The 14,131-nt window shown below is 37.9% G+C and overlaps 1 protein-coding gene across 20 annotated transcripts in view; it reads left to right on the top strand.

Moving 5' to 3' along the window:
* dgkza (diacylglycerol kinase, zeta a) overlaps nt 1-14,131 on the top strand; it is a 110,613-nt gene that overhangs the window by 69,244 nt on the left and 27,238 nt on the right. For 5 of the 20 annotated variants that reach the window (XM_081354245.1, XM_081354232.1, XM_081354237.1 and 2 more), the window contains 23 exons: nt 618-726; nt 844-939; nt 1,381-1,458; nt 1,542-1,613; nt 2,354-2,410; nt 2,888-2,983; nt 4,171-4,239; nt 4,329-4,400; nt 4,498-4,614; nt 5,129-5,200; nt 5,279-5,374; nt 5,512-5,594; nt 6,232-6,292; nt 7,034-7,147; nt 7,331-7,471; nt 7,575-7,653; nt 7,777-7,832; nt 8,216-8,278; nt 8,583-8,656; nt 8,859-8,970; nt 9,058-9,257; nt 10,162-10,265; nt 12,672-12,751. In XM_081354245.1, the coding sequence (XP_081210371.1) occupies nt 618-726; nt 844-939; nt 1,381-1,458; nt 1,542-1,613; nt 2,354-2,410; nt 2,888-2,983; nt 4,171-4,239; nt 4,329-4,400; nt 4,498-4,614; nt 5,129-5,200; nt 5,279-5,374; nt 5,512-5,594; nt 6,232-6,292; nt 7,034-7,147; nt 7,331-7,471; nt 7,575-7,653; nt 7,777-7,832; nt 8,216-8,278; nt 8,583-8,656; nt 8,859-8,970; nt 9,058-9,257; nt 10,162-10,265; nt 12,672-12,751 (2,101 nt within the window). The remainder of the gene's footprint in view (nt 1-617; nt 727-843; nt 940-1,380; nt 1,459-1,541; nt 1,614-2,353; nt 2,411-2,887; nt 2,984-4,170; nt 4,240-4,328; nt 4,401-4,497; nt 4,615-5,128; nt 5,201-5,278; nt 5,375-5,511; nt 5,595-6,231; nt 6,293-7,033; nt 7,148-7,330; nt 7,472-7,574; nt 7,654-7,776; nt 7,833-8,215; nt 8,279-8,582; nt 8,657-8,858; nt 8,971-9,057; nt 9,258-10,161; nt 10,266-12,671; nt 12,752-14,131) is intronic. The other 15 variants (XM_081354231.1, XM_081354235.1, XM_081354233.1 and 12 more) reach the window with 6 other exon arrangements.

Here is a 14,131-nt window from a genome sequence, read left to right as displayed (position 1 = left end):
GAATTTTTTCTCTTGTGTTCTTAGCTTTCTGACATTCTGACACCTACAACTTATTCCTTCAATTGTATGCACAAAAAAAAAAAAAGATTGAGAGTTTCGCTCTTCTTTTTACTCTTACATTTTTCAAACTGAAATATCTGTCTTCTCCCTAGGCATGATGGTTTACATGTCAGGCACACTGCTAAACAAGTCAAGTCACCTTTATTTATATAGGTCTTTATACAATATAGATTATTTCAAAGCAACTTCACAGTAATAAATGATGCAAACAATATGAGACTAATTCTAATTCTGCTGTAAACCAGCTCTAAAATGACAATAGTGTCATTATTCAGCTCAAGTCATTTCAGTTTCTGATTCAGATTAGTTCAGTAACAGTGTTGGTGTTGCAAAATTCATTAATCATGAAACAAATTAGATTCAGCTATAAAACAGCTTTACAGAAGACAATGTCATCATCCAGCTCAATTAAGTTCAAGTTATTTGAAGGTTTTGTTTGTTCCATGCACATTTACTGTCCTTCTTTGTGTATGTGTACATCTGGGTTATACACCGAGTTTCTGTATATCATTATTGCTTGATGTTTTATGGGACCTGTCTATTTTGTTTGTTTGTAGGAAGGCCATTGCCAAGTCCGGTCTCCAGCACCTTTCATGCCAGCCTAGTGCTGCAGTGTTGGCCAGGGGGGAAACGGACAGAGAAATCCGCAGCACAGTGGACTGGAGTGTGAGTAACACAAATCCAAATAATCTAGACTTCAGATCTCCATTCATTGTACTGTAGATAGCGCTATAGTTTCTTTCTTCAGTTTCACATTTAATTTGATGCTGTGTGTTTGAGCAGGAATCAGCTCTGTACGGAGAGCACATCTGGTTCGAGACAAATGTATCTGGGGACTTCTGTTACGTCGGAGAACAGCACTGTTACGCCAAATCACTGGTGAGTGGGTGTTCTATATATAAAGGAATACCAAAAAAAAAAGTCCCTCATGCAAGAATGAGTAAACGGAAGAGTAAATAGAGGGACAAAAGTGAGATAAGACATCTTGAATGAGCTATTCCAGATGAGAGTGAATAAAGGATGAAAAGAAGGTGAGCGAGAGGATATAAATTGATGGATGGTAAAAAGGGAAAAGAGATTCTATCATTCGCACCGTTTCCCTTTTTCTCTTATATTCTTCTCTCTTAGTATAATGCTGCTCCCTGGTGGCTTTCTCACAGAATGCATTGCATAGGATTTGGTCCTTTAACTTCGGAATTATCTACATCAAACCAGTTTGATTGAATTATTTTGGCCATTAAACTTACATCAAGTGGAGATCACCTGTGACCTCAGTTTGAGTCTGAATCTAATGATGTCTCTCTTTCCTGTTTTTCACAGCAAAAGTCTGTTGCTCGGAAAAAGTGTGCTGCTTGCAAGATCGTAGTTCACTCCATCTGCATTGAACAGTTGGAGAAGGTGAGTTCCGGTTCTAATGGCAACACAAAGGTAGAGACATGATCTGACACTGCATCACAGACCATGCGTGTTCCTCCCTTCAGTTATTGGATTGGAAAGCTCCGCCTCAGGGGGAGGGGCTTGATGAGGTGCCTCTCAAAGAGCCGTCATTCAGAGTGAGAAACCCTCTGGCTTTTTCTCAGACTCAACTGGGGCTAATGGATCACTCACACATCTGATCTTAGTAAAGACTGGTGACTGTCTGGCCTGATAAACCTAGAACACCCAAATAACAATGTCCTGTTAACATCCGGAGCCACTTAAGCTCTCATTCCATCCAGAATGTGAAGGGGCCATCCTTTGTCTCTTTTTGATAACCTGACTGGTTTGAAGTTAAGACAAAAGCTGGTTCTAATCGTATTAGGTTTTCTTGCCAGACATATTCTTTTTCTCACTAGAACCTTAATCACTTTCATTTTGATTGGGCAAGTCAATGTCAGGTTGTTGGGTGGAGTTTTATTTTATCCATGAGGCACAGATTCTGTGCGTTCTCAGTTCTGATTCTGGCTGGTGTCTTCGACAGTTTATGTCTGCTATATGGGGCTGATTGTGGTGAAATGATGTTTGATTAGGGGATGATTTTAATCATACTTTTCACTAACCAGGCTAACAAACTCAGAGAAAATGGTAAGGCAAGTGGTGCTTTTACTTTTTGTTCTGTCCTCATATTATTATTTTTAATTTTTTTATTTATCCAGAAATGTTGATCTCAGTGGGTCATCTTCAAATCTGAGCATGTTTTCTGTAGAATAAAACAGTTTTGTAGTTTTGATAAACTACCGAACTGTTGAGGTTTCATTTAGGGTAAATACTCAATAGTATTGTAGAAAACTTGATTTTTTTATTTGTCTTTCAGATAAACTTCAGATGTAAACCATCTTTCAGGGAATCAGGATCGCGGAATGTCCGTGAAGTGAGTTTCTTCTTTTCCTCTTCCTTTCTTTGTTTTCTTAATATCTCTCCCATTCTGCCTGTTTTCCAATTCTGTCAAACTTATTGTCGTAAAATCTTCATAGATTGATATAAACAGCCAACAGTGGTGTGCTGAGAGTCAGTTTTCTTTGTCATTGTATTTTTATTATTTATGTATTATACTTTAAGATAAATAGCTCCTCATTTTTGTTATCTATAAACTTAAATTTAGCGCTATCCAGCTGTCCAAATGACCCCAGACTGTTTGACACACACTACATTGACTGATGCTGTTTGCTGTTTACATCTTTAAATCATGATTTTACCTATTTTACCCTCTTTTCCTTTTACACGTTCCCTATGTCCCGCTCACTGCTGTAATCCATCCCTCGTCACCTCATCCCTATCTCGCCATTGCACTTCTGCTCCTCTGTGTGCCCTTTCTCTTCCTGTCTCTCATCTTGGCTTGGTGGGTTAGCGCACCTGGCGACGCAGAGCTTTCAGAGGTCGCCCTGCTTTGGAACAAATGACAGTTGCTGCAGCTAAATATAGTGCACACACCTCTATCACACAGGTATCAAACACACACTCACCCAACTATGATGACACCTTTACTTGGCTATCTAAAATGAGGGCTTGTACATTTCTGTTGTTTTAAATAAAGCTAATTACAATTGATACAAACTAACCTTAACCATATGTGGTTAGAATTGTTTCAGATGTCTAAATAAATAGATATTGATTCACAAATAAATGTAAAGAAGTTTGCAAAATTAAACAAATTCACAAATAAATAGTGTGATCAACAAATATATGTTAGGAGTTTCACAAAAATTAATTAAAGGGTTAGTTGGTAAATTTTCTGGAAAATTTCTATTGTTACAATGTCAGTAGTATATGTAAATGAACAATGTGTAAAACCTGCACAGAGATTTCTTAATTTCTTTGTCACCAGAATTTGTCAGTTTTTGATGGCTCCAGGTCTTTTGTGAAAACTACCAAAAGCCTTTATGCTTAATTCTATTGATAGCCAATAATGTCAGTTCTGAATTATCTTTCGATTCACAAATACTTCTGTTTTATTTGCCGATAGCAGATTAGCTCGAGTGGACGGCGGGTCCATCTGTTTATGGATTTTTGTGCACAACAATGCTAGAAATGTTTCAGAATCCACAAATGATTGCCAGACAGAGTTGTGTTTGTAACATAAACATTTTTGTTATTTTCAAATCTCATTTTATTTATGTTTTTGATTTCTTTGTGTTTGTGTGAATTTCTCTTAATTTTGTGGATCTTAATCTATTTATTTGGAAATATGAAACAATTCTAACCCTATATAACCCAAATCCCAATCCTTAACCCTGAAAGATAACTTACAACTGCATTTTTAGAATTAAAAAAAAATCTAAATCATTTTAGTATTGTGTATGTCTGGGGGAGGGCGGGAGGGTTTATCCCCCAAGTATTTAATTATACATTTGCCCACATTCGTATAGGCATTGCATCATAGCATTCAAATATGAGTTTACACGGTTTTTAGATACATCTCCAGAAGTCTTCTATTTCCATGATTTCTGTTCTGCTGTCTCTTCCTGTCCGCGTGTCACTCCAAATCCCTAACTTCAGATTTGATCTTGATCTTTGCCCCCGCAGCATAACCTCACTACATTAAACTGGTTTAATGTTACATTTTTAACACTGATTGTCATAATCTATGGATGAGACAGCTATTTGTGATCTTGTGTCTTGTTTTTATGACAGCCTGCAATAGTGCGACACCACTGGGTCCATCGGAGAAGACAAGAGGGCAAATGCAAACAGTGTGGAAAGGTGGGTAGAAAGAATCATGATAAAAGTGTTTATGTGACGTATGTTTGGGAAATGACATGTATCTCAATGAGTCTGATCTCCACCTACAGGGATTTCAGCAGAAATTTGCCTTTCACAGTAAAGAGATTGTAGCCATTAGCTGCTCCTGGTGCAAACAAGCAGTAAGTCTGACTCTCAGGCTGAATGCATTGGTGTGTTTTAATATTGTAGAGTATGTAAATGTGTGTAACCTTCCTCTCTTTCTCTGCCTGTCTGCAGTATCATAATAAGGTGACATGCTTTATGCTGCAGCAGATAGAAGAACCTTGTTCTTTAGGAGCACATGCCGCCGTTATAGTACCTCCTACCTGGATCATACGGGTTCGCCGACCTCAGGTATACACTATTACTTCTCTATTACGGTTGTTGCATGGCCAACTAAATGGGGAAAACCCCACAAACTGAATTAGATAAATGAATTTGGTGGCTCTGTAAGCAGGGCAGTCAGCATCTCTATGGCTCAATTTCATGTAAAACGATAGATGTAAACACCTACATTCCACCTAGTGCAAACCCTAAGGAATTCTGTAAATTTTCAAAACGTAGCATTGTCTTACTTACTTGGGCAAAAGCATTGTTTGAGCTTTGTTCTGCTAAAGAAATGTTGTTGTCTTCCCTGGATTGTTTAATACAGAATGTACATAGATAAGGCATTAAATGGCTGTTCAGAACTAAATTAGAATAAAACGTTTTGTGTTTTGTATACATTTTAAATACTCAGAAAATCTGTGGAAACAGAGAGCATTATTCTGAAATCTCCACTGGTAGTTTTCCAGTGCTTTTTTAACGAATGTGTTGAACTTGTGGAGTGCTTTTGTAGTAATGTTATTGTGCTGTTTTTCAATCGTAGTCCTCACTCAAGTCAAGCAAAAAGAAGAAACGAGCGTCTTTCAAACGCAAATCCAGCAAGAAAGGAGCAGAGGTATGAGAACAAACATACCCCCCCCCTTCTCTTTCTCTCTCTCTCCCTTTCTTTATTTCTTTATTTCTCTCTTTCCAGGAGGCGCGATGGAAGCCCTTCATAGTAAGACCTATTCCCTCTCAACTCATGAAGCCACTGCTGGTGTTTGTAAACCCGAAGAGTGGAGGAAACCAGGTATTATAATTACTTTCTAAATCAATAATAATGATGATGATGATGATTTAATAGTAATTATATTAACAACAATTAAATAAACCATAAAAATGATAATCGTCTATATGAACTATTCCCTTCTGCTCTCTCTCTTTCAGGGAGCTAAAATCATCCAGTCCTTTCTGTGGTATCTGAACCCTCGGCAGGTCTTTGATCTCAGTCAGGGGGGTCCTCAGGAAGGGTCAGTATCTGCATATGGAATGATTCACAGCAGGCCTTCCCAAACTTTTTTCTCAGCGTAACCCCTTTGAAATACAGTACAGTTGTAATCAAAATTATTCAACCCCCATTGCAAATCAGGTTTATTGGTAAAATGTACAGACTTTCAGCTGTTTGTAATGAACAAATCAAACAAAAGTAATTGAAATAGCTCAACACAACAAATGTTTCAAGTGGTTTCCCCAAATTCAACTGAAAATGTAACTTTTAATGACTTCTGCAGTCTCAAAATTATTCAACCCCTTCATGCCAAGCACCTTTAGTACTTAGTGGAACACCCTTTTTTGTACATTTCTTTGATTTGTTCGATTTGTTCATTGCAAACAGCTGAAAGTCTGTACATTTTACCAATAAACCTGATTTGCAATGGGGTATAATATTTTCAATTACAACTGTACTATAAGTACTATTCAAGATTTTACAGTAAGTTGTTTGTGGTTCGCTGATGTCAGTTAATGGTCACACTACAGTACATGTTTTATTTTTATTTGCTTTTATTTGTGGTAAACAGCTGCAAGATTTGGTCAAATATATTGTGATTATTTTGTCATATATTTCATCATACAGTGATATTTTCTACATGGATGTTCTGTTTTTAGCTTGGAGATGTATCGCAAAGTTCACAACTTGAGAATTTTGGCCTGTGGTGGGGATGGCACGGTGAGTGAATGTGTGTGTGTCTGTGTGTGGCAATAATCTGCAAACACATAGTCTTATGTAGATGTTTGGTGAATGGTTTATATAGGATTATGAGCCCCTCCAGCAGGGTGTGGCACTGCAGTCTTATCTTCCAGACTGCGAGCAGAGGAAGAGATGATTCTCCTGAGTCATAATACTGTGACACTATTCAGATGAGTCATGTGTTTGAGGAGTTTTCTGACATGTAATGCTGATGTGTGTGTCCTGGTTTACCCCATGCTGTCACATCTCCATAATCCGTTTGTATGAGTAATTAAGAGTGTTAAAGAGGGATCTGAACGCAGCTATATTTCATATACTTACTTTGATCCATGAGAGAGAAGTTTAGGAATATTGCCTTAAGCCTAACTGAAATAAGGAGATTAAATCCTCCCGTCCTCCACCCTGCTGAACTGCGGTTTTCTTCGTTAAATACTGCAGATATTCATATTGAGTTCTTTTTCTTGTGTGGTTTTCTGAGTTGATGTGATTTGTACAAAACAAGATATCATCTATTTTTTTGTGTGTGTGTGTGTGTGTGACAGGGACTATAAATGAATTTTATAATTAAGTTTTTATGCATCCCTATGCATTTTATGCATTTATGCTCTCTCTCTCTCTCTCTCTCTCTCTCTCTCTCTCTCTCTCTCTCTCTCTCTCTCTCTCTCTCTCTCTCTCTCTCTCTCTCTCTCTCTCTCTCTCTCTCTCTCTGCTTTGTTTTAGGTGGGCTGGATCTTGTCCTCTCTTGATCAGCTGCAGCTAAACCCTTCTCCTGCTGTGGCAGTACTTCCTCTGGGCACAGGAAATGACCTTGCTAGGACGCTAAACTGGGGTGGGGTGAGTGAAACTTGGGTTAGAAATCTGCACATTCAGACACAGTTATCCCAAACAATCAGTCCAACTTTATCATGTTCCTCCATAGTAAATTTGAATGTAATTCATGTAGCATAGTCTGCTCACTATCCATTCGTAAGCATTGTTTGCTGAATGGGCATTTCTTGTACAACCGTATGCATGTAGGGTTACACAGATGAACCTCTGAGTAAAATCCTGTCTCACGTTGAGGATGGGAATATTGTACAGCTGGATCGATGGAATCTTATTGTGAAGCCCAACCCAGATGCGGGCCCAGAGGAAAGAGACGAGCAGGTTACGGACAAGGTAAGAGCTTCACCTGCAGTGCTGTTGTACATGCAGTCAGAAGCACAGGTTTGCTTCAGTATGTAAGCAGCTGAAGAGTGATCGATGTTTCTCTGCTCCACAGCTCCCTCTAGACGTGTTCAATAATTACTTCAGCCTTGGGTTTGATGCTCATGTGACTTTAGAGTTCCACGAATCTCGAGGTTGGTGTAAAGGCGCTAGTCTCTGATTGTTAATTTGCCAGACAGCGTTTGTGTGAGAATCAAGGATTTCTAATTGAAGGGTACTAATTGAGATTAATGGTGGTTTGTCGTCTTAATTCTCAGAGGCCAACCCTGAGAAATTCAACAGCCGATTCAGAAACAAAATGTTTTATGCAGGGGTAAGTGAAACACATTTCTAAATGATTGATTGCATGCATTGATTCCTTGATTTATGTCATTTTTTTAAATTAGTTTTGACCTTGTAATTCTTAATCAAACTTCCGGTGAAACGAAGAAAGCCTTTTTTCTAGTAATGTATGCTGGACTTCTCCAATCATTTAGTCCACTTAAGCCCCACCCCTTTCTTAAAATCAACTCCAAGCTTGCATTCAGATCTCCCTCCATCCAGAAAAAGGCTTTTTCACTACTTCCATTACTTCACAACTATAATAATGGCAAACCCCTTTGTTAGCTGAAACATTAAAGGTTGTATAACCTTTAATAAATATGACAGTGAGTTGGTGATGACGAATAATGCAAATATTGTTTGCTTTTTCTACAGACAGCGTTTTCTGATTTCTTGATGGGCAGCTCCAAAGACCTGGCTAAACACATCAAAGTGGTGGTACGTACAGTACAACTTCTTTGTGCAGAACAAGAGAGGAAATATGTGTGCATGTTAGGGTGTTTTGAAATGCAAATGAATATGCTGTGATTTTTTTTTTGTTTGTTTGTTTTTTGGCTCGACTCAAAGTCTCTGTATTTGCATGCTTGTTTGTTTGTGTTTCTTCCTCTTGGGCTTTGGGCTCTTGAGCATTGAGAGGTAGTGTGTCTAAATATGAGTTGAAACCTTTTTTCTGCTGACTGTTGGTTTGCTCTGCTGACTTACTCAGTTTATGCTGCTTTCTTCTCTCTCTCATTCTCTATAGTGTGACGGCACAGATTTGACCTCGAAAGTCCAGGATTTGAAGCTGCAATGCCTGGTCTTCCTCAATATCCCCAGGTAATGCACAAAATCTTTTTTCTGCAACTTGTTGAATTCTCAGCATCATTACTCCAGTCTTCAGTGTGACATGATCCTTCAGAAATCATTCTAGTATGCTGATTTGATGCTCAAGAAACATTTCTTACCTTTGCTCAACATGTCACTCAGCTCTAGATTTGTTTGTGTGACGTGTACATTTGGATGTGCATGTTAATCGCAGGTACTGTGCGGGCACTATGCCATGGGGCAATCCAAGTGAGCATCATGACTTTGAGCCTCAGCGTCATGATGATGGCTGCATTGAGGTCATTGGATTCACAATGACATCACTGGTATGTTTCACCTGACTGGATAAGTTTGAAGTAAGGTTTTAAAGTTGCATTGTTAATTTACATTCCCTGCTTTGTTTGTGAATATAGGCCACGCTGCAGGTCGGAGGTCACGGTGAGAGGCTAAATCAGTGCCGTGAAGTCACCCTTACCACCCTTAAGTCAATCCCCATGCAGGTGGATGGCGAGCCTTGCAAACTAGCGCCATCTGTTATTCACATCTCCTTGCGAAACCAGGCCAACATGGTGCAGAAAACCAAGAGACGCACATCTATACCACTGCTCAATGAGTGAGTCCAACTTATGTGACAGCACACTCATTCCTGGATTCTGTGTGTAGATTAGGGCTGTTGCGATATCATATTTTCACTACACTGGTCAGGGGACAAAATAATTCACTATTACAATAAAATTGCATTATCTATAGAAATAAAAAAGATAATAATGCTCTCATTCAAATTCATCTTTAACTTTTTGGTTTTGGTCAATGAATCACACTCAAAATACGAGTGTAGTTTGATTGTTGATCGACACTTCGTGCAAAATATTTTTAAATATCGCGGTTATCGTCAGTACCGCTATGTTGCAACACCCTACTGTGCATATGCTATTAAACAGAAGGTCTGCCATTTTAGAATGAGTGTTAAAGGAGCATGGCTCTTTAGAGGGGCGAAATCACCAAAATACACACACACACACACACACACACACACTTGAGTATTTTGTATGAGCTTGTTTAATAAAAGCCAAGTGAGCAGAAATTTAAACTGCTTGATTGATGTCTTTCTCTATTGAGCTGTTACTGAAAGTGTGAAAATTTAGTGTGATTTATTCGCTCTCTCATTCTCATTTCTTTTCCTTGAAACTTGAAGTGAATAAATTACCCTTATAAATGGCTGCTTAGGACAGACAATCTAGATACTCGCTCTCTCTTCGAGGTGAATGCATTGTATTGACAGCAGATATGCCCATAATGAAACCACTGTTAAAAAGCTAAATATCTGAAGTGGAGACAGATTTAATAAGTGTGGCGACAGCAATGCCATTTATTGAAGTTCAAGACACTGTACCTAGCCAAGACAGTGCATACAGTGCAACATACTCTATTACATGCATCTGTTCTCGAAAGCCTCAATTTGTGCTGTACATCCTTTGTTTGTATGATTGTTCTAACTGGAATCTTTTTCCATCCAGTAGCCAGCAACCATTTCCAGAACGGTTACGGATCAGAGTGAGCCGTATAAGCATGCATGATTATGAAGCTCTGCACTACGACAAGGAGAAACTCAAAGAAGCTTGTGAGTATGAAACACATATTAACATTACAGTTCAGCAAATGTACTGATGATTTTAGTTGTAAAGTAATCAATTTGAACTATTTGCAAACAATATTTTATTTTAAAAGTCGGCGTGAAACGGAAGTGGCAATAGTATTTTCTTCCCTATTGTGATGGATATCCAAGTGAAACAGCTTCTTGAACAAGAAAACCTGCAGAGCAGGACTTGATTTTGTCCCTCTGGAATTGATTGGATCATTGGATAGTTGTGGTTTGCTATTGCTGCAATGTCATGTGAGTGACAGGATGTTCCGCCCTCGCACCAGTGAACACATCATCAGAGAACAGGTGTCACTGCAAGTTATTTTGATTAAAGATTATGCATGGATAAATCATTTACAACAAATGGTCCATTAAAAAAAGAATTGTCAATTTTGATTTCATGGTGACTTTAAAACATGCACACGTTCTCTCATATTCGTATGCCTAATATGTAGAAAGTGCAATAAGCTCTTTGTCTCATCACATTCAACATAAATTCTAGCATATTTTCGATTCAAAATGGCAAGATTTTAGAAAAGTACAAATTATTTTGTATCACAAAAAATTACTGTCGGTTGTTTGGATATTACTGTTTTCTGTTGTTAAACAGTCAGATATTAAATGTTTAGGTACTCTGCTACTGAACCGTCCCGTTAAGCTGCAGTTCTATTTGTCAACACTAGGTGTCGTCCCATCACTACAGTGCGTACTGATGAAATTCAGTGGGTCTTTGAGAATATGTTTAGATTCAGCTTTATGCTGCTATTGTGTTTTGACAGATTATTTTGTGCCGATCCATCGGAGATGTTAATGCCACACATTTCTGTTCTCAAAAATCCATACTCTGTAACATATGAAAGGTTTGTATTCTGCTAGTGTGTTAGAACGTCTGTATATTTGTGTGTGTGTGCAACAGTAAGTCCGTCTTCATGAACAGATACAGTCAAGCTGTCTGTCAAAGTATATATGACACCATGCGTAATAAGATAATTGAACTACTGAATATGCATTGCACATCACTCAGATCTCTTTTTCAGAAGCACTCTATGTCAAGACCAATTGTAGTGTGAGTAACATGTATAAATCCTGGTTGAAGCCATGCTACAAACACTTTATTTAGGCCTGTTAGTCTGATTTCTCTGGCATGATGTTCATGTGACATTTTATAAAGACAAATTATTGCTTTAGTTTTACTGAAATGAAACTTTTCAAGTGCATACAGTTGTTCTGTACTCTCTCCTTTGTGATAGAAAGCTATACCATGCAACCCTGTGTCTGTTCTGCTCACTGCTGTCCCTCACTAGTCTTCACTCTTCTGAAAAGCATTGACAATACCACCAACTCAACAGAAAGAGAGAGAGCGGAGAACAAACCTGAATTGAATTTGAGAAATGACTGTTCAGATGTTGCTAAGCAACCCAACATTCCTCAATGGAAGAGACTTCTCCCATATCTCGCTACTCTCTCTCTCTCTGTGCTCATTTCTTCCTGTTTCCCTTGTCGTTTTCTCTCTCTCTCTCTCTCTCTCTCTCTCTCTCTCTCTCTCTCTCTCTCTCTCTCTCTCTCTCTCTCTCTCTCTCTCTCTCTCTCTCTCTCTCTCTCTCCCTCGCTCCCCACTTTGTCAGAGAAATTTGCCGTCCTCTTGAGAATGCTCATTTAATTTAGAAATATTACCTTACCTCTCTGAAGCCTGTGAGACTCAGCTCAGGGTAGGACATGGCTACTGCTCCTCCAGCCTTCAAAGTACACCACTGCACTTCCATTACGTGATTGAGCGTGTCATGCTACAGTTGGGATTTCAGTGCAGGTTCTATGCCTTTCACCCTTTTCTTCTAAAGTGACTTAGAATGTCCATATGCATGAGAGGACGCATGTACCCACAGCAACCACTGCACAAACATCATATTTCATCATATTCTCTCAATGACACATACTGTACAAGCCTGCAGCCATGTGTCCACAAAACGCCTTCAGTGGTTTAGACTCTAGGGCAGACAAAATTGCCACATCCTCCCCATCATGTCCTATTACTGTCTGACCTTGTTTCATGAGGATTCTGTGGATTAGTTTGAGTTTGATTGAGTCTGAGCCAGTGCATGTTTCATACAACTGCCATAAATCATTTTCATCAACTCTTCTGCTTAAATATATATCCACAAAGATAGAGACGAATTAGCGTATACCTTAAATGAATTAGAAAAGTCTTTCTTTTATTTTTACTCTTTCTTCCATTTCTCATCAGTATATCTCCTGAGAGGAAAATGTGGGACAAGTTTTTTACAACACACAGCAGACTGTTACTGTAAGAGTGATGGAAAGATTCTGTTTCTTCTCCTCATCGCTCGTTCTAACTTCTCTTTTCGTCTCTTTCCATCCTTACTGCAGCGATTCCGCTGGGCCTCATCGTTGTCCCGGGAGACAGTGATTTGGAAACCTGCCGAGCTCACATCGAGAGACTACAGGAGGTAAAAAACGAGAGGGTGGGGTTAACAGATGGAGTGGGGTAAAAGTGAGAAATGAAGAGGACAGGAAAAGAGTAAAGAGGAGAGAGGTGTTAGAGTTTGATTAATGATGGGAACACTCAGAATATAAGGAGGGAGATGTTACACTGCACTACAGATACAGAACAGTGGTACTCAACTGGTTTGTCCTTTAGGACCTAGATTGTAGTGGTGACACAGTATCAAAATTGTTTATTGTACAATATGAAAAGAAAAATCAGCAACACCTTCATTAACAAATGTTAACAAGATAAGTATTAAGAAATCAATGAACAGCAGTTTTTACAGCATTTCTTAATCAAGATTAATGTCAAAGGGATAGTTATGGATGTAAAATAATGCCAAATGTTTTTGAAACAAAAAAGCCTGTTGAATTGCACTACTTGAAAAAAAAAGGCATTGCATTAACCATGCTTGCATTTTAATGCATTGTATTTTTAGGGCTTGCTTTTTTATGGGCTGAAATTCAACATGGTTGAGTATTTAAGCTGTGAATATTTCAATTCAAAACATTTCAAACACATTTTCATTATTAAAAATTCAATAATCCATATTCACCTTTCAGATTTCTCTTCCAAAATATTGAAACTGTTTAAACGGTCCATTTTATTTCGCTTTGCAAATTCAAAACTGCCATTCAAAAGTTGTTCTAATGTTTTTAAATAAGTCTCTAAGCTGAGAGATTATGTTCAATTTGCATTTTTGGATGTACAGTACTATCGCTTTGAATTATACATAAATATTGTTTATTCATGAAGGTTTATTATTAAATATCATATTGTTAATTCATGATACCTAAAGCATTAACCAATGTTAACAAAAAGTGTATGACTGTTACCCAAAAATCAAATATTAAAATGTGTTATAATTTTGTATACAAACAAAATACTAAATTGAAATAAATTGAACTACATATGAAATAAGAAAACTGACATTCGTGGATTCAGATGATACCATGCTCTCCAGCCAATAGTTTATAGACAAAACAAATTGTGACAAACAATGTCCTTTTGCAACTCATATTATTTATGTAATAATATAGTCTGAATTTATGTCAGCATCTGCCTAATGTAGCTTGTTTCTGCAAAGTGGCAAATGAAATACTGTAGTTTGACAGTTTTTGATGGCAACAATTAAAAATAAGGTAAAGCATTTTCTCCTCTATTTAATTTTTTTTATAATATTTTATTGTTGTGACTGTGCTAATTTTTTGGTTTGGTGGCCTTTAGTATTTACCATTGTTTTTTTTCCCCTGACGTTGTGACCCCTGGTATAGAATATCTTATTCGTTTATGTAATACTCTCCTTGTTTTAATTCATACTGTCTTATTGAGAAACACTGGT

This window comes from Scardinius erythrophthalmus, assembly GCF_964197995.2.
Source record: "Scardinius erythrophthalmus genome assembly, chromosome: 2".
Classification (NCBI taxonomy): Eukaryota; Metazoa; Chordata; class Actinopteri; order Cypriniformes; family Leuciscidae; genus Scardinius; species Scardinius erythrophthalmus.
Note: the sequence above shows the minus strand (reverse complement) of the source record. Positions and strands in the feature narration are given on the sequence as shown.